The following is a 19,424-nucleotide window of genomic DNA, read 5'->3' as shown; positions in this document are numbered from 1 at the left end:
AATATTTCTTCTATGACAGACAAAATGAAAGAGAGAAAATCCAGAAAATCACATTGTAGGATTTTTTTATGAATTTATTTGCAAATTATGGTGGAAAATAAGTATTTGGTCACCTACAAACAAGCAAGATTTCTGGCTCTCACAGACCTGTAACTTCTTCTTTAAGAGGCTCCTCTGTCCTCCACTCGTTACCTGTATTAATGGCACCTGTTTGAACTTGTTATCAGTATAAAAGACACCTGTCCACAACCTCAAACAGTCACACTCCAAACCCCACTATGGCCAAGACCAAAGAGCTGTCAAAGGACACCAGAAACAAAATTGTAGACCTGCACCAGGCTGGGAAGACTGAATCTGCAATAGGTAAGCAGCTTGGTTTGAAGAAATCAACTGTGGGAGCAATTATTAGGAAATGGAAGACATACAAGACCACTGATAATCTCCCTCGATCTGGGGCTCCACGCAAGATCTCACCCCTTGGGGTCAAAATGATCACAAGAACGGTGAGCAAAAATCCCAGAACCACACGGGGGGACCTAGTGAATGACCTGCAGAGAGCTGGGACCAAAGTAACAAAGCCTACCATCAGTAACACACTACGCGGCCAGGGACTCAAATCCTGCAGTGCCAGACTTGTCCCCCTGCTTAAGCCAGTACATGTCCAGGTCCGTCTGAAGTTTGCTAGAGAGCATTTGGAGGATCCAAAAGATTGTGAGAATGTCATATGGTCAGATGAAACCAAAATAGAACTTTTTGGTAAAAACTCAACTCGTTGTGTTTGGAGGACAAAGAATGCTGAGTTGCATCCAAAGAACACCATACCTACTGTGAATCATGGGGGTGGAAACATCATGCATGTTTTTCTGCAAAGGGACCAGGACGACTGGTCCGTGTAAAGGAAAGAATGAATGGGGCCATGTATCGTGAGATTTTGAGTCAAAACCTCCTTCCATCAGCAAGGGCATTGAAGATGAAATGTGGCTGGGTCTTTCAGCATGACAATGATCCCAAACACACCGCCCGGGCAAAGGAGTGGCTTCGTAAGAAGCATTTCAAGGTCCTGGAGTGGCCTAGCCAGTCTCCAGATCTCAACCCCATAGAAAATCTTTGGAGGGAGTTGAAAGTCCGTGTTGCCAAGCAACAGCCCCAAAACATCACTGCTCTAGAGGAGATCTGCATGGAGGAATGGGCCAAAATACCAGCAACAGTGTGTGAAAACCTTGTGAAGACTTATAGAAAACGTTTGACCTCTGTCATTGCCAACAAAGGGTATTTAACAAAGTATTGTGAAACTTTTGTTATTGACCAAATACTTATTTTCCACCATAAATTGCAAATAAATTCATAAAAAATCCCACAATGTGATTTTCTGGATATTTTTTCTCATTTTGTCTGTCATAGTTGAAGTGTACCTATGATGAAAATCACAGGCCTTTCATCTTTTTAAGTGGGAGAACTTGCACAATTGGTGGCTGACTAAATACTTTTTTGCCCCACTGTATTTACACTCCAGTGAGAACACTGGCTTTAAAGCCCACTCAAACTGTTTACTCAAGCCAAGAATGACTACGTTTACATGCCGGATAGTAGTTTATATCCCACTTAAGGTCTTCGGGATAAACTGTTTACATGCACCTTTCATATCCCGCTCACAAGTATCCCTGTTACCAGCATGAATAAACAGAATATTCCAAATTTATGTTCATATGGGTTAAATGAAATAAGAACTGACTGTCGGCCCATATCCTCTCACATATAGCATAATATAATATTAACTCCTGCAGAATTATGCATTCATTGCAGTAAAATGATATTTTCCATGTCAGATTATGTTTTCCATTTTTTTATTCAAATGGAATGGAGTAGAACAGCAAACACACACATGGCCACTGCGCCTGCTACTCCTCTCCATTTCCATATGAAATAGCCATTGGGTGCTGTTCTTGGGAGGGCAGGCCCACAACAATGGCCGGAGTTGAATGGAACAGCACTTCACCTTAGTGACTGTTCCCTCTGCTCTATACAATACATATCTGTTTATTTTATGTGATGATAAAAGGCTCATACAATACAAATATTTTTTTTACTTTTTCTTTCTCAGTGATAGTGACTCCGACTGGGAGCCCCCGGTGCAAGCTGCCAGCTCTACCTCTGCCCCCAGTGGTGTTCATATGCCACAGTTCATTACTGCAGGCATGACTGTGCCTCAGGGCCAAAAGGGCACAGCATGGAGGCGTCGTTGTGTTCTGTGTCACATGAACTGCACCACTGGTTCAGTTTGCCTCTGCTTTACATCAGAAAGAGACTGCTATGGGACATGGCACAGGCAGCAAAATATTGTGTAGAGGACTTCCAAAGTGTGTACTGTTTTTTAAAACTATTTATTTTCTTATATATATATATATATATAATTTTGTTTGTGTGTGTGTTAGAATTGCTTTTTGATATGTTGTATATAGTTATTTGCACTGTTGTATATAGTTATAGGTAATTTCACCAATTCGGCCACTTGGGTACATTTGGGCAACTTGTGTGGGACACCTGGGTGACTTCATGCTAAATGTCATGGAGCTCACCCATTGCTGAAGTTATCAGTCTGAAACTTTGCACACCTACAGTTGCCCTCTTGTGTTATCCAGAAAAATTATCTCCAGCATCCTATCTGACTATGTGGCTTTTCTAGTACATGTGAAATATGATGCTACAACAATAAAAAACAGAAAACGTATGCTCTTTCTTTCTCTTTTCTTCCACTAGATCTACTGTGTCATATTCTCCTACATTCAATTAACATTTCCACAAACCTCAGAATGTTTCCATTCAAATCATACCAAGAATATGCATATCCTTGCCTCTGGGGCTGAAATACAGGCAGTTAGGTTAGGGAATGTCTTCAGGCGGAAATTGAGAACAAGGGATGCAGCCATAAGAGGTTTTAACAAACTATAGTTTTGGCAAGTCTCTTAGGACATCTACTTTGTGCATGACACAAGTCATTTTTCCAATAATTGTTTACAGACAGATTATTTCACGTATTATTCACTGTATCACAATTCCAGTGGGTCAAAAGTTTACATACTAAGTTGACTGGTCCTTTAAACAGCTTGGGAAATTCCAGAAAATGATGTCATGGCTTTAGAAGCTTCTGATAGGCTAATTGACATCATTTGAGTCAATTGGAGGTGTATCTGTGGATGTATTTCAAGGCCTACCTTCACATTCAGTGCCTCTTTGCTTGACATCATGCGAAAATCAAAAGAAATCAGCCAAGACCTCAGAAAAACAATTGTAGACTTCCACAAGTCTGGTTCATTCTTGGGACAATTTACAAACACCTGAAGGTACCACGTTCGTCTGTACAAACATAGTACGCAAGTATAAACACCATGGGACCACGCAGCCGTCATACCGCTCAGGGAGGAGAAGTGTTCTGTCTCCTAGAGATGAACGTACTTTGGTGCGAAAAGTGCAAATCAATCCCTGAACAACATCAAAGGACCTTGTGAAGATGCTGGAGGAAACCGGTACAAAAGTATCTATATCCACAGTAAAACGAGTCCTATATCGACATTACCCCTAAAGGCCGCTCAGATAGGAAGAACCCACTGCTCCAAACCCGCCAAAAAAATAGCCAGACTATGGTTTGCGACTGCACATGGGGACAAAGAACATACTTTGTAGCAGATATCCTCTGGTCTGATGAAACAAAAATAGAACTGTTTGGCCGTAATGACCATCATTATGTATGGAGGAAAAAGGGGGAGGCTTGCAAGCCGAAGAACACCATCCCAACGGTGAAGCACGGGAGTGGCAGCATCATGTTGTGGGGGTGCTTTGCTGCAGGAGGGACTGGTGAACTTCACAAAATAGATGGCTTCATGAGGGAGGAAAATTGTGTGGAGATATTGAAGCAACATCTCAAGACATCAGTCAGTCAGGTTAAAGCTTGATCGGAAATGGGTATTCCAAATGGACAATGACCCCAAACTTACTTCCAAAGGTGTGGCAAAATGGCTTATATATTGGATTGGCACATCACAAAGCCCTGACCTCAATCCCATAGAAAATGTGTGAGGCAGAACTGAACAAGCATGTGCGGGGAAGGAGGCCTACAAAACCTGACTCAGTTACACCAACTCTGTCAGGAGGAATGGGCCAAAATTCACCCAATTTTTTGTGGGTGTCACGCGGGACAAGGTGGGTGCAGGAATCAGACGCAGAGAGAGTTTTACTTTACTCAGGCACAAGAAAATAATAAGCCTAACAAATACATGGTGCGGGACACACAACGAGACAACCAAAAAATCACAGGGTGCCAAGTTAAAGAAAAGAAAATCCACCACTACCTAAAATGCATACACGTAACATAAAGACAAAACAAGGGCGGGTCTACCTACTAAATATAGGGTAGCTAATTAAACTAAACAACAGAAACACAGGTGAAACTAATAAGACAAAACAAACAATCAAACAAACAAAAAGGGATCAGTGGTGGCAAGTAGGACGGTGACGACGACCGCCAAGCACCGTCCGAACTGGCAGGGGAGCCAACTTCGTCAGAAGTTGTGACAGTGGGAAGCTTTTGGAAGGCTACCTGAAATGTTTGACCCAATTTAAACAATTTAAAGGCAATGCTTCCGAATACTTTTTGAGTCTATGTAAACTTCTGAGCCACTGGGAATGTGATGAAAGAAATTAAAGCTGAAATAAATCACTCTCTACTATTATTCTGACAATTCACAAAAATCTATTTTAATTCCAGGTTGTAAGGCAACAAAATAGGAAAAATGGGGGGTGAATAATTTTGCAAGCCACTGTATTCTTCTTGTCCAGATGGTATAGGGCAGTGTGCAGTTTGATGGCAATTGCTCCGTCTGTGGACCTATTGGGGCGATATGCAAATTGGAGTGGGTCTAAGGTATCAGGTAAGGTAGAGGTGATTTGATCCTTGACTACTCTCTCAAAGCACTTCATGATGACAGAAGTGAGTGCTATGGGGCGATAGTCATTTAGTTCAGTTACCTTAACTTTCTTGGGAACAGGAACAATTGTGGCCATCTTGAAGCATGTGGGCACAGCAGACTGGGATTTATTGTTTATGTCCTGTGACAGACCAGTTGGTTTGGTCAAGACATTTACACAGATCAGAGTAGGATTAGCTCGGTTTCAAAGGTGATTATTTAAATAATAAATCATAATAAAAGGATAGGTCTCCCCCTCTCCGGGATACTGTCTTCTGGGCTCCGGGTCTTGCTGTATCCTGTCGTGCACACAAACTGAACTCCCTCCTTTTAGCTTGGCCACCGTCACCAGCTTGGCCACCGTCACCTTTCTTCCCGTGGTCCCTCTCCCTGTGTGCTGCCCTTCTGGCAGCTTTATGGGACTCATACAGCTGGTGAGCAATCAGCCCTTGATTACTCACCAACCACAATCAGCCCCAATTAGTCCTGGCCGGAGAGCCCGTCGAGACCTGTCACGTCCAGCAGAGGGAGCCATTTCCTCGTGATGTAGTCTCCATCTGCCACTAGGCCTCGACGAGTCTCCCCCTGGTGGCTGACCTGCTGTAGGCCACGGTCCGTAAACACACCACCCAGCTGGTCTGCGCATGCTCTGAGGATGCAGCTAGGAATGACATCTGGGCCGGCAGCCTTGCGAGGGTTAACACGTTTAAATGTTTTACTCATGTTGGCCACGGTGAAGGGGAGCCCATAGGCTTTGGTAGCTGGCCGTGTCTGTGGCACTGTATTGTTCTCAAAGCAGGCAAAGAAGTTGTTTAATTTGTCTGGGAGAAAGACGTTGATGTCCGCGACAGAGCTGGTTTTCTTTTTGTAATCTGAGATTGACTGTAGACCCTGCCACATTTGTCTCGTGTTTGAGCCATTGAATTGCGACTCTACTTTGTCTCTATACTGATGCTATGCTGTTTGTATTTGGTCATGTTTCCAGTCGCCTTGCCATGATTTAAAAGCGGTAGTTCACGCTATCAGTTTTGTGCGAATGCTGCCAACAATCCACGGTTTCTGGTTAGGGACGGTTTTAATACTCACAGTGGGTACAACATCACTGACACACTTGCTAATAAACTCGCTCACATAGACAGCGTATGCATCAATGTTATTGTCTGAGGATAACCGGAACATATCCCAGTCCACGTGATTGAAGCAATCTTGAAGTGATGAATCCAATTGGTTAGACCAGCTTTGGATAGACCTGAGCATGGGTGTTTCCTGTTTTAGTTTCTGTCTATAGGCGGGGAGCAACAGAATTGAGTCATGGTCAGATTTGCCGAAGGGAGGGAGGGGCAGGGCTTTGTATGCATCACGGAAGTTTGATTCGCAATTGACCAGAATGTTACCAGCTCACGCATTCGATGTGCTGATAGAATTTAGGAAGCATTGTTCTCAGATAAGCTTTGTTGCAATCCCCAGCTACAATAAATGCAGCCTCAGGATATATGGTTTCCAGTTTACATAGAGTCCCGTGACGTTCTTTCAGGGGGGTCGAGGTATCTGCTTTGGGGGTATACACGGCTGTGACTATAATCAAAAATAATTATCTTTACATATAATGCGGTCGGTTATTTGATTGTCAGGTGAACAAAATGACTTGAGTACCTGTATGTTGTTATGATTACACCATGAGTCTTTAATCATAAGGCATACACCCCCGCCCTTCTTCTTACCGTGATGCGTTAAGAAACTGCGGCAAAATCCAGGGTGGAGATCTGAACAAAGGATCCAATTCGGGAAAGTCGTATTCCTAGTCGTAATGTTGGTATATTGACATCACTTTTATTTCCAATACTTCTTCCCGGCTGTATGTAATAACACTTGAGATTTTCTGGGCTAACAATGTAAGAAACAATACATAAAAACAAATTACTGCATAGTTTCCTGAGGACCTGAAGTGAGGTGACCATCCATCTCTGTTGGCGCCATCACCCTGTCAAGAGTTCCAAGTAACTCGCTACTTCTAAAGAAATTCTTCACGCCGTGTGATAGGATTTCAAAGTAAATGGATAGAGCTCAAGGTTAGAGTTGAACAGCATGTCCATCACTGAAGCATTCCCGTTTTCTAAAGTTGTCATATTTCACAGTCCCCCCAGGGTCAATCCTTAGACCTTTGCAACATCTTGAAGCGAGGTCAGTACTTGTTGTATGTCCGTGTCCATCAACCTTTCTGAATGAGCTAGACATGCAGCACATGTTGTCAGTGCTTTAACTCAATGAGAATCAAGGGACATTGTGCATCAGTTGAGACAGTGGTCTGCACATTCCTCCCTTCCATCATTATTTCTCCATTCTCTCAATCTTGCTGTTCTTGTACTTGTAGTCATGCCGGCAAGCTGTGCCTTCACTTTCATGTCCCCCCTGAAACAGACGGGCATGGTGGAGAGTGTCAGGCAAAGCGCCATGGCTGAGAGATGGGCTCGCCCACCACCTCTCAAAATATCTCACCACAGTCAGTGATGACACAGTGACAAATTGACTAAAAGTTGATCCTTGCGTCTTCAAACTCATATGTTTCGAGACTCCTTTTAAGAGGATTTAATAAATATGACAGCTTCCGGGACAATAGTGCCAATAATTAACTGTTTGAGTGTTTGTAGAAGTTTTGTTGAGAGTTTGATTGAATGAGCCTGTTATAGTGGTGTTTAAGGTTTAAGGTGATTAAATTTTTTTTTGCTGAATTAAGTTGAACTGAATTTCATTGTATCGCATACATTTGTCTTTGCATATTTCATACCTCCAACTCTCTCATTGCATATTCAACACCTCCCCATCATCAAGGGAGGGTCAAAGGCAACCATATAAAATGGAGAACAATACGTGTCCCTACATAACATTAACTTGCAGAGACAACAGAAAGGAGAGGAGGAGATTTTGGTTGTACTAGACCACTCTCGGGCCTTTAGATGTAACGAGTACGCTGAGAGTCGGGAAGCAAGTACAGGAAGTGAGTGTTTTAATAAATAAACTAAACAATAAACATGAAAGACAAACAAAGCACCGTCATTAAACAGAGTCAATAACACCTGGTGACAGGTGTGGGGGATAATCGGCAGCCTGATGACCTAGAGGCCGGAGAGGGAGTATACGTGACATTAGATATGTGGCCACACCACCCCTCTCTACCCCTCTAACATAGGTGGCCAAGGGGGGGCCAGATCTGCCACTTCTTATAATATATATTTCTTGGAAACTAAACCAAGGGAAGAAAGATTACTGGCCATTGGCCAGTGGTTTTTCCCATCTGCATGTCAAGAAGTAACTGGACTGTATGTTTTTTCTTATTTTGTAATGCAGTGGAATAATGTAGTATAGTATCACTCAATCAGGTTTTGTAATACACTTCATATTCACTGAGTTACTGGAGAGGGCTTACAAAAGATGTCTCTCTTTGTGGGGCATATTTAAGCAATAAGGCGCGAGGAGGTGTGGTATATGTCTGAGAGTCACATGTGTAACTCGCCCTCCGGCCCTATCCTCTCTTCCCTTGCTGCCCTCCCTCTTTCTGTCCCCTCTCCCATACTCTCTCTGTCTTTCTCCCACCCACCATCCATCCCAACGCGGATTGCATGGATACAGCCCTTAGCTGTGGTATATAGGCCGTATACCACAAACCCATGAGGTGTCTTATTGCTATTATAAACTGGTTACCAAAGTAATTAGAGCAGTAAAAATAAATGTTTTGTCATACCAATAGTATACGGTCTGAAATACCACAGCTGATAGCCAATCAGCATTCAGGGCTCGAACCACCCAGTTTATAAATATCAATAATATGCATGTAAACCTCTCATGGCTCAAAGTGGAAGAGAGATTGACTTCATCACTACTTGTTTTTGTAAGAAGTGTTGACGTGCTGGATGCACAAGGTGTCTGTTTAAGGTACAAGCACACAACTCTGACACCCATGCATACCTCACAAGACATGCCACCAAGGGTCTCTTCACAATCCCAAGTAAAGAACAGACTATGGGTGGTACACAGTACTACATACTAGAGCCATGGCTACATGGAGGTATTCAATATCAGGTTACTGATGCAAGCAGTATAAAAAAAATTAAACACAAAAATCCACATTGTGAAACAGCTGTAATGAGACCCACACACCGGCACATACACATAATAACACACGCATTGATTTTGCTTAATTGTAGATACAATATGTGATGGTAGAAAAGTGGCCTGAGGGAACACACTTAATGTGTTGTGAAAAGTGTTATGAAATGTAATGTCATGTATTGTTGCTGGACCCCAGGAAGAGTAGCTGCTGCCTTGGGAATCCTTAATAAAAACAAATACAAATACTGGAAGAAAGGAAAAACCCACACTCACTGAAGTGTTCCTTACGTTTTGATGTCTTATTTTTTAGCAGCGTAGGTTAAAAAACTGAAGAAACTGTGTTTGGAGAACAACAGACATCGACCCATATGTATAGATAATAAGCTGTAGACCACACTATCTACCTACTCCTTTTCATCTGTATTTTTCGTAGCTGTCTACCTTCCATCACAGACCGATGCTGGCACTAAAACTGAGCTTAATGAGCTGTATACCGCCATAAGCAAACAGGAAAATGCCCATCCAGAGGCGGTGCTCCTAGTGCCCGGGGACCAGAGGTGCAACCAGAGGAAAATAAATTCTACACAACCTTTAGTCCACACACAGAGATTCGTACAAAACTCTCACTCACCCTCCATTTGGCAAATCTGACCATAATTCTATCCTCCTGATTCCTGCATACAAGCAAAAATTAAAGCAGGAGTGCTTTGCTAGCACAGACTGAAATATGTTCTGGGAATCTTCCGATGTCATTGAGTAGTACACCACAACAGTCACTGGCTTGATCAATAAGAAGCCATAGATTACAGACAACATTCACACTGCGTAGAACTTCCGCTTTCAAGGAGCGAGACACTAAACTCGGAAGCTTATAATAAATTCCGCTATGCCCTCTGACAAAGCATTAAACAGGCATAATGTCAATACAGGACTAAGATTGAATCCTACTACACCGGCTCCGACGCTCGTCGGATGTGGCAGCGCTTGCAAACTATTACAGACTACAAAGGGAAACACAGCCTAGAGCTGCCCAGTGACACGAGCCTACCAGACAAGCTAAATTGCTTCTATTCTTGCTTTGAGGCAAGTAACACTGAAACATGCAAGAGAGCATCAGCTGTTCCATTACTATTGTATGATCACGCGCTCCGCAGCCGATGTGAGTAATACCTTCAAACAGGTCAACATTCACAAAGCCGCAGGGCCAGACGGATTACCAGGACGTGTACTCCAAGCATACGCTGACCAACTGGCAAGTGTCTTGGTCAGCTTGGAGCACCAAGTCTAGATCCAAGATGCTTCGACCCCCAAGGCATAAGTCTCCTGAACAGTTAATGAAATGGCTACCCAGACTATTTGCATTGACCCCCCTCAATTACCTCGACACCGGTGCCCCTGCCCATTGATGTTGACTCTGTACCGGTACCCCCTGTATGTATCCCCGCTATTGTTATTTATTGCTGCTCTTTAATTATGTGTTTTTCTTATCTCTTACTTTTTTGTTGTTGTTGGTATTTTCTTAAAACTGCATTGTTGGTTAAGAGCTTGTAAGTAAGCATTCCACTGTATTCGGTGCATGTAACAAATAACATTGGATTTGATTTGGCTGTAAGGCAGACTGTCTAAGAGTAAGATGTGAACTTGAATAATGCAGAAAATTGTTTATTGCGGTACACAGTAGTCTGAATTGGGGCAATAAGGACTTACTCATATCCCACCAAAACGTTGACTGTTGTAGTAAGCTCATGGCTCAAATAAAGGTGGCTTCCAAAGTAATAGCTTCTTGCATGGAATTTTGTGTCAGATTCACCTCACTTCATTGCAGACTATTTGTTAATGTTATTTGCCTTTCATGAAGACATTAGTTAAACAATTCTCTCTTTGGCTGTCTACGATTAACATTCACATTCTCTTTGCCTTTAGATAAGAGTTGACTTCTCTGTAAGGCCTACCTCCGCCAAGGCTGCAAATTCTGTTTGGTAGCTTGCAGAGTCCAATACAATTCTGAATGGAAAAGCATAGACCTTCGAGAACAACAACCTTGATTATGTTGGTAACAGGAAGGTCTCCTGGCATTGTTGTTGTAATCACGTTTGTGGGGACAGACTTGATGGAGGACAGATGCTAGGTGAAGGGGGAGGAGGTTGTGTTGTCCTAATTACAAGTGGCTTTGGGGTTTGAGTTCTGGGTCTTAGTGGACTCATGTTTCATCAGTAATTAGCCTCACCAACCTCAGCCTCACCTTGCTGCTGTAAATATCTAGACTGCTAGACTAGTCGTCCCTTTATTTCAAATGGCCATAGCAGGCTGATTAAATGCCTGTCTGTGTGTGTGTGTGTGCGTGCATCAGTGTGTTTGCACATCCATATTCTTTAAAAACACCTCACTTTCTCCTCACTTTCTCTTGGTGAAACATTACTTTTCAACCTTGTGCGATATACTACTGTATTTAGAAAATCAAGAAATGTCCCCCCCCCCTCTATCTATTCCCCATTGAAAAAGGCTTCCCACAGGCATCTCCCCCTGTGAACTTGTATCTCAGTGCATAGATTTACACTCCAGTGAGAACACTGGCTTTAAAGCCCACTCAAACTGTTTACTCAAGCCAAGAAAACTAAGTTTACATGCCGGATAGTAGCTTATATCCCACTTAAGGTCTTATTCGGGATAAGCTGTCTACATGCACCTTTCGTATCCCGCTCACGAGTATCCCTATAACCAGCATGAATAAACAGAATATTCCTAATTTATGTTCATATGGGAACTGAAATATGGACACTGACAGTAGGCCCATATCCCCTCACATGTAGCATAATATAATATTCACTCCTGCAGAATTTTGCATTTATTGCAGTAAAATTATACAACAAATGTTCATTTTGTGTTGGGAACAGAAATATGATTTCTTTCTTTCAGAATCTCTTGAGACAATGTGAATTTGTGTGTAATATCTTATCATTGACACATTCATGCAAGTAGACAGTATTTTAACCACATAAAATATGCACCTAACACAAACTGAAGTCTTATCATATTCCTGTTCAATTGTTTTCTCAGCCTTTCTTTCCTTAAAACTGGTCAAACTAATGATATTTGGACATTTTGCACAGGACCAATATCCACTGTTTTGTAGTTATTGCGTTTTCTCCAAGGTCCCTACATTTTTTAAATAATTTAGAGGTTTTAAATAGATTACTTATTATTAATTCTATCTGTTGATGTAAGGCATTATTTTGGTGAGCTCTACTGCATTTAGAATTCTGGGACAACAATAATTATGACACAAGGAAGCTGCATGTATCTAACTATAGTTGACAAACAAATGGCCTACCAAATGTCGTCAATTATAATATGGCTTACTAAATGTCGGAAATTATAAGCAGAAAATTGTCTAAATTTTGGGTGAAAGTAGCCAGTAGGCTATATGGTCCAGTATGGAGTATCAGCAAAATCAATTATTTGTAAACGTCTGCTTCCAACACACACCCTCAAACACATATATCCCCTGAATGCAACTCACTTTCCAGCCTATCAAACACGTAGATCCCCTGATCGCAGCTCACTCTCCAGATCCCAATCACCTGAATTCTAATCACCTGTTCACACACCTGTATGTCGTTATCACACACTATTTAGTTCAGTTTTTTCCACCCCATCACTGTGAGGTATTGTTTGTTTTGTGACACACGTCTTTCGGAGCGCTGTTTTTACCTGTGATTTACTCCTCGCGTGTATGAGTTTTTGCCTGCTCACTAACGACGCCTTTTGCCTATTCCCTGCCTGTACTTCAGCCTATCGGATTTCCTGTTATCTACCTATTGCCTGATCTCCCGGACTACGTTATTAGCCTTTTCCCTGCCTGTACTGTTGCCTTTTTGGACCCCCTGTGTATGACCTACTGCCTGCCCCTGCCCCTGGACCCAGCTACCTGCCTCCTCCTGTTGTCTTTTGCAATAAACACCTGCTGCGCCCTGCGCTTGAAACCAGCTCTCTGTCTCCCCTCGTGTTCATTACATTATTATGTAATTATGGTGGATAGAACTGCGCAGGTAGCCTACTTTTTGAAGTGATTTGTATTATGGTTTCCCATTAGCTGCTGCCAAGGCATTTTTGCTGGGACACTACTCCACCACTACCACATACAGTGGGGCAAAAAAGTATTTAGTCAGCCACCAATTGTGCAAGTTCTGCCACTTAAAAAGATGAGGCCTGTAATTTTCATCATAGGTACACTTCAACTATGACATACAAAATGAGGGGAAAAAAATCCAGAAAATCACATTGTAGGATTTTTAATGAATTTATTTGCAAATTATGGTGGAAAATAAGTATTTGGTCACCTACAAAACAAGCAAGATATCTGGCTCTCACAGACCTGTAACTTCTTCTTTAAGAGGCTCCTCTGTCCTCCACTCGTTACCTATATTAATGGCACCTGTTTGAACTTGTAATCGGTAAAAAAGACACCTGTCCACAACCTCAAACAGTCACACTCCAAACTCCACTATGGCCAAGACCAAAGAGCTGTCAAAGGACACCAGAAACAAAATTGTAGACCTGCACCAGGCTGGGAAGACTGAATCTGCAATAGGTAAGCAGCTTGGTTTGAATAAATCAACTGTGGAAACAATTATTAGGAAATGGAAGACATACAAGACCACTGATAATCTCCCTCGATCTGGGGCTCCACGCAAGATCTCACCCCGTGGGGTCAAAATGATCACAAGAACAGTGAGCAAAAATCTCAGAACCACACGGGGGACCTAGTGAATGACCTGCAGAGAGCTGGGACCAAAGTAACAAAGCCTACCATCAGTAACACACTATGCCGCCAGGGACTCAAATCCTGCAGTGCCAGACGTGTCCCCCTGCTTAAGCCAGTACATGTCCAGGCCCGTCTGAAGTTTGCTAGAGAGCATTTGGGTGATCCGGAAGAAGATTGGGAGAATGTCATATGGTCAGATGAAACCAAAATATAACTTTTTGGTAATAACTCAACTCGTTGTGTTTGGAGGACAAAGAATGCTGAGTTGCATCCAAAGAAAACCATACCTACTGTGAAGCATGGGGGTGGAAACATCATGCTTTGGGGCTGTTTTTCTGAAAAGGGACCAGGACGACTGATCCGTGTACAGGAAAGAATGAATGGGGCCATGTATCATGAGATTTTGAGTCAAAACCTCCTTCCATCAGCAAGGGCATTGAAGATGAAACGTGGCTGGGTCTTTCAGCATGACAATGATCCCAAACACACCATCCGGGCAACGAAGGAGTGGCTTCGTAAGAAGCATTTCAAGGTCCTGGAGTGGCCTAGCCAGTCTCCAGATCTCAACCCCATAGAACATCTGGAGAAAAAAATTCTCATTCTGTCTGTCATGGTTGAAGTGTACCTATGATGACAATTACTGGCCTCTCTCATCTTTTTAAGTGGGAGAACTTGCACAATTGGTGGCTGACTAAATACTTTTTTTGTCCCACTGTATATACAGTCCAAAATCCATGTGTACATGTGTGTACAGTGCGTATGCTGTTGTGTGTGTGTGTGTGTGTGTGTTTGTGCCTATGTTCGTGTTGCTTCACAGTCCCCGTTGTTCCATAAGGTGTTTTTTTATCTGTTTTTTAAATCTAATTTTACTGCTTGCATGAGTTACTTGATGTGGAATAGAGTTTCATGTAGTCATGGCTCTATTTAGTACTGTGCATCTTCCATAGTCGGTTCTGGACATGGGGACTGTGAAGAGACCAATGGTGGCATGTCTTGTGGGGTATGCATGGGTGTCTGAGCTGTGCGCCAGACAGCTCAGTGCATTCACCATGTCAATACCTCTCATAAATACAAGAAGTGATGAAGTCAATCTCCCCTCCACTTTGAGCCAGGAGAGAATTGTCTGTTAATTGAATGATTAGAATATTCCGCCCTGAAACATATAATTGTATGGAATTGATTAGAATGCATAAAATCATAATCAATAAATGTGTAGTCAGAATTAGGGTAAAACAATATCTTTATGCTATTTTAAACACAGACTGTCTGAGCTTGGTGCCGACCTGACGAGAGATTTGGGAGAGAACAGGGAGTACGTCTCAAGGACAAGGTCACTATCTCTGTCGGCTGGGTAGTGAGAAAGACATTGTGTGTGTAGCAGGACATGTGTGTACGTCTGTTTGTGTGTGTGGGTATGTGTGTATTTGCGTCTGTTTGTGTGTGTATGCGTATGGCTGTGTGAATGTGTGGGCGTGAGTCAGTATGAAATGAATTATTTTGTATTCTTGACTTTAGAACGTTTCGTGAATAAACCTTTTTGACTATTTTAGCTGGGCCTCCGTCTGTTTCATTCGACCAGGAGTAATATAATTAAATTGGGTGATGTACCTGGAGAACATAATTATCTTATCAGATTGACATGCATATCATTAATATTAGCTCTCTGTGTACATCCAAGGGCCCTGTTCTGAACCAATTACAATTTTCATAAGTCCTTTTTTTGTGGTACCTGACCACACGACTGAACAGTAGTCTAGGTAGCGACAAAACTTCTGTCTGTAGGACCTGCATTGTTGACAGTGATGTCAAGAAGGTAGAGCAGCGCCTTGTCATAGACATACTTCTCCCCATCTTAGCTACTGTTGTATCAATATGTTTTGACCATGACAGTTTACAATCCAAGGTAACTCCAAGCAGTTTAGTCACCTCAACTTGCTCAATTTCTACATAATTTATTACAGTATTTAGTCAAGGTTTAGGGTTTAGTGAATGATTTGTCCCAATACTTTTCATTTTAGAAATATTTAGGACTAACTTATTCCTTGCCACCCACTCTGAAACTAACTGCAACTCTTTGTTAAGTGTTGCAGTCATTTTATTCGCTGTAGTAGCTGACATGTATAGTGTCGAGTCATTCGCATACATAGACACTCTAGCTTTCCTCAAAGCCAGTGGCAATTCATTAGTAAAGATTGAAAAACGTAGTGGGCCTAGACAGCTGCCGTGGGGAATTCCTGATTCTACCTGGATTATGTTAGAGAGGCTTCCATTAAAGAACACTTTCTGTGTTCTGTTAGGCAGGTAACTCTTTATCCACAATATAGCAGAGGGTGTAAAGCCATAACACAAGTTTTTCCAGCAGGAAACTAGGATCGATAATGTCAAAACCCGCACGTAAGTCTAACAAAACAGCCCCCATAATCTTTTTATCAGAATTTTCTCTCAGCTAATCATCAGTCATTTGTGTAAGTGCTGTGCTTGTTGAATGTCCTTCTCTATAAGCATGCTGAAAGTTTGTTGTCAATTTGTTTACTTTAAAATCGCATTGTATCTGGTCAAGCTCAATCTTTTCCAAAAGTTTACTAAGGGTTGGTAACAGGCTGATTGGTTGGCTATATGAGCCAGTAAAGGGGGCTTTACTATTCTTAGGTAGCGGAATGACTTTTGCTTCCCTCCAAGCCTGAGGGCACATGCTAGTAGGCTTAAATTGAAGATGTGGCAATATCGTCTGCTATTATCCTCAGTAATTTTCCATCCATGTTGTCAGACCCCGGTGGCTTGTCATTGTTGATAGACAACAATAGTTTTTTCACCTCTTCCACACTCACTTTATAGAATTTAAAATTACAATGCTTGTCTTTTATAATTTGGTCAATTTATATGTGTAGTGTCAGCATTTGTTGCTGGCATGTTATGCCTAAAATTGCTAATCTTGCCTATGAAAAAAATCATTAAAGTACTTTCAAATTCCAATTTTATTTGTCACATACACATGGTTAGGAGATGTTAAAACCTGTTAGAGATCGGGCTACTTTTTTCAACATTCTGTTAAAAATCGTGCAACATTTCAACGTCCTGCTACTCATGCCAAGAATATAGTATATGCATATGATTAGTATGTGTGCATAGAAAACACTCTGAAGTTTCTAAAACTGGTTCAATGATGTCTGTGACTATAACAGAACGTGTTCCGTGGTCAAAATCGCAAGGAAACCTGATCACAAAATCGACGAAGAAAAAATCAATCCGCCAGTCTCTGTATTGTCTATTGGAAGGAATAATAGTTAAGGATGGGATTACAGTTCCTACTGCTTCCATACGATGTCGCCAGTGTTGTGATTTCAATGCAACTAAATCCTTGGTCAGATGAGTAATAGGCACATCCGGTCTTCAGGTACACAGCTGGAAAAAATGGAAGCGGAAAAGTGGACTACATTTTCCAAACTTGTTGCTATTGAACGCAGATCGCTCCGTGATCAATTTGATCGTTTATTAACGTTTACTAATACCTAAAGTTGGATTACAGAAGTAGTTTGAAGTGTTTTGTCAAAGTTTATAGGCAACCTTTTTAATTTTAAAAAATAACGTTGCATTTAAAAACTGTGTTTTTCCTGGATCTGACGGTCTTCATAAATGGACATTTTGGGTATACAAGGACTGATTTCATCGGAAAAAAATACCCAATTTTGATGTTTATGGGACATATAGGAGTGCCAACAAAGAAGCTCGTCAAAGGTAATGAATGTTTTATATTTTATTTCTGCGTTTTGTGTAGCACCGGCTACGCTAATTCTTTTGTTTACGTCCCCTTCTGGTATTTTGGGGTGTTGCATGCTATCAGATAATAGCTTCTCATGCTTTTGCCGAAAAGCATTTTAAAAATCTGACTCGTTGGCTAGAGTCACAACGAGTGTAGCTTGAATTGAGTACCCTGCATGTGAGTTTTAATGAACGTTTGAGTTTTAACGAGTGCTATTTGCATTTGGCGTAGCGTATTTGCATTTATTGTTGACAAGGTGGGACGCTTGCGTGTCGGGTTGCCCAGAGAGGTTAATGCGAGTGTAGCGAAATGCTTGTGCTTCTAGTTCCGACCACGCAGTATCACTTGGTTTTGTGATGAATGAGCAGTCTGTTTCAATAAATGATGGAGCTGAGTTTGCCTTTTTCCCCAGAATTTCAATAAAGGTGCTCCAAAGCTTTTTACAATAATTCTTATTTAATTTATCTTAGATTCATAGAGTAGTTTCTTCTTTTTATTCAGTTGAATTCAATTTGAAATAAGTTTGCCAATCAGTTGTGCAGCCAGACTTATTTGCCATTCCTTTTGCCTCATCATTCTCAACCATACAAGTTTTCAGTTTGTTTGACAATTAGATGATATAATACCCATAATATGCTAAACTTAGCCTGCAAAAAACAACAGTAAATGGGACAAGATGTTTAAAAGCAGCAGTATCCTGTCTAAGATCAGCATATCCCAGGCATCTTATCCAGGTTTATCATAACCGTGATATATGCTTTTTCAGGTTATTGTTAACAGGATATGATGTTTATATGTGTCAACTCAAAAACAGAATTACTTGAGTATCCCAAATAATAATGGGATATTGGTGGGCATGTAAACATTTTCAATGAGGCTGGCATCTGAAGAGAGGTTACTCAGATTAGGAGGGATATGTCATTGAGATCTTTAGTGCATCTGTTCTATCATCAGCAGAAATGTGAATGATTCCTTTCTAAAAATGGGTTACATTATTTATTTACTCTAGTTACATTATTTGGCCGAAATGAATGATACAGTACTTATAAACACATTCAGGATAACATACATGGCTTACAATTACATTTCAGAACACTGTATCATAACCCAAAGGTAACCTGAAGGATGAGTCAGGTTAATCAGTTCATGAACCCACCAATGGCGAACACAAATGCAAAAACAAAACATTTTTCTTGTCACTGAGGTCGGGGTCATGGCATTACAGCATGCATTATCTCTGACCCTTGTGTGACATTACCCTTGTTTCTGTCTCATCGCTCCAGGTTCCTATATGCTGGTGAACTCTTCCCAGCATGCTGCAGGGCATCGCGCCCAGCTCCTGCTACAGACGCTGAGTGAAAACGACACACACTGCGTCCAGTTCAGCTACTTCCTGTACAGCCGCGATGGCCACAGTCCAGGGGCACTGCGGGCGTATGTTCGGGTCAATGGCGGCCCGCTGGGTAGCCCAGTATGGAACACGTCGGGGTCCCACGGACGACAGTGGCACCAAGTGGAGCTGGCTGTCAGCACCTTCTGGCCCAATGAGTACCAGGTAAATCCCTCGCAGTGGCATCACTTCACTGCTACTTTCAGTCGTTACGCAGCATGCTTACATTTTTCCACTGTGTCAGTTATATATAGTAGTGGCTAGAATCGAACAGGCTCATTCTGATACCATTGACTTCATGTATGATGTTAATGCAATCCGTATAAGGCTTTATTTAAGGCCGAGTGAAGGTGTTAGTTATTCAGACACATATACAGCATAAGGGTAACCAGCTAATAGCTCAGCCTGATCATCCGTGTGTGTGTGTTAACTTCACTGTTC

At 41.8% G+C, this 19,424-nt stretch overlaps 1 protein-coding gene across 5 annotated transcripts in view; it reads left to right on the top strand.

Annotated features, from left to right (window-relative positions):
- The window catches only part of ptprub (protein tyrosine phosphatase receptor type Ub), a 374,285-nt gene that overhangs the window by 165,718 nt on the left and 189,143 nt on the right, over positions 1–19,424 (top strand). For all 5 annotated transcript variants that reach the window (XM_064945224.1, XM_064945228.1, XM_064945226.1 and 2 more), the window contains exon 3: positions 18,877–19,148. In XM_064945224.1, coding sequence (XP_064801296.1) covers positions 18,877–19,148 — 272 coding nt within the window. The remainder of the gene's footprint in view (positions 1–18,876; positions 19,149–19,424) is intronic.

The sequence above is a fragment of the Oncorhynchus masou genome, chromosome 29, assembly GCF_036934945.1.
Source record: "Oncorhynchus masou masou isolate Uvic2021 chromosome 29, UVic_Omas_1.1, whole genome shotgun sequence".
Lineage (NCBI taxonomy): Eukaryota > Metazoa > Chordata > Actinopteri > Salmoniformes > Salmonidae > Oncorhynchus > Oncorhynchus masou.
The sequence above is the reverse complement of the archived record's forward strand: the minus strand, read 5'-3'. Positions and strand labels throughout refer to the sequence as shown.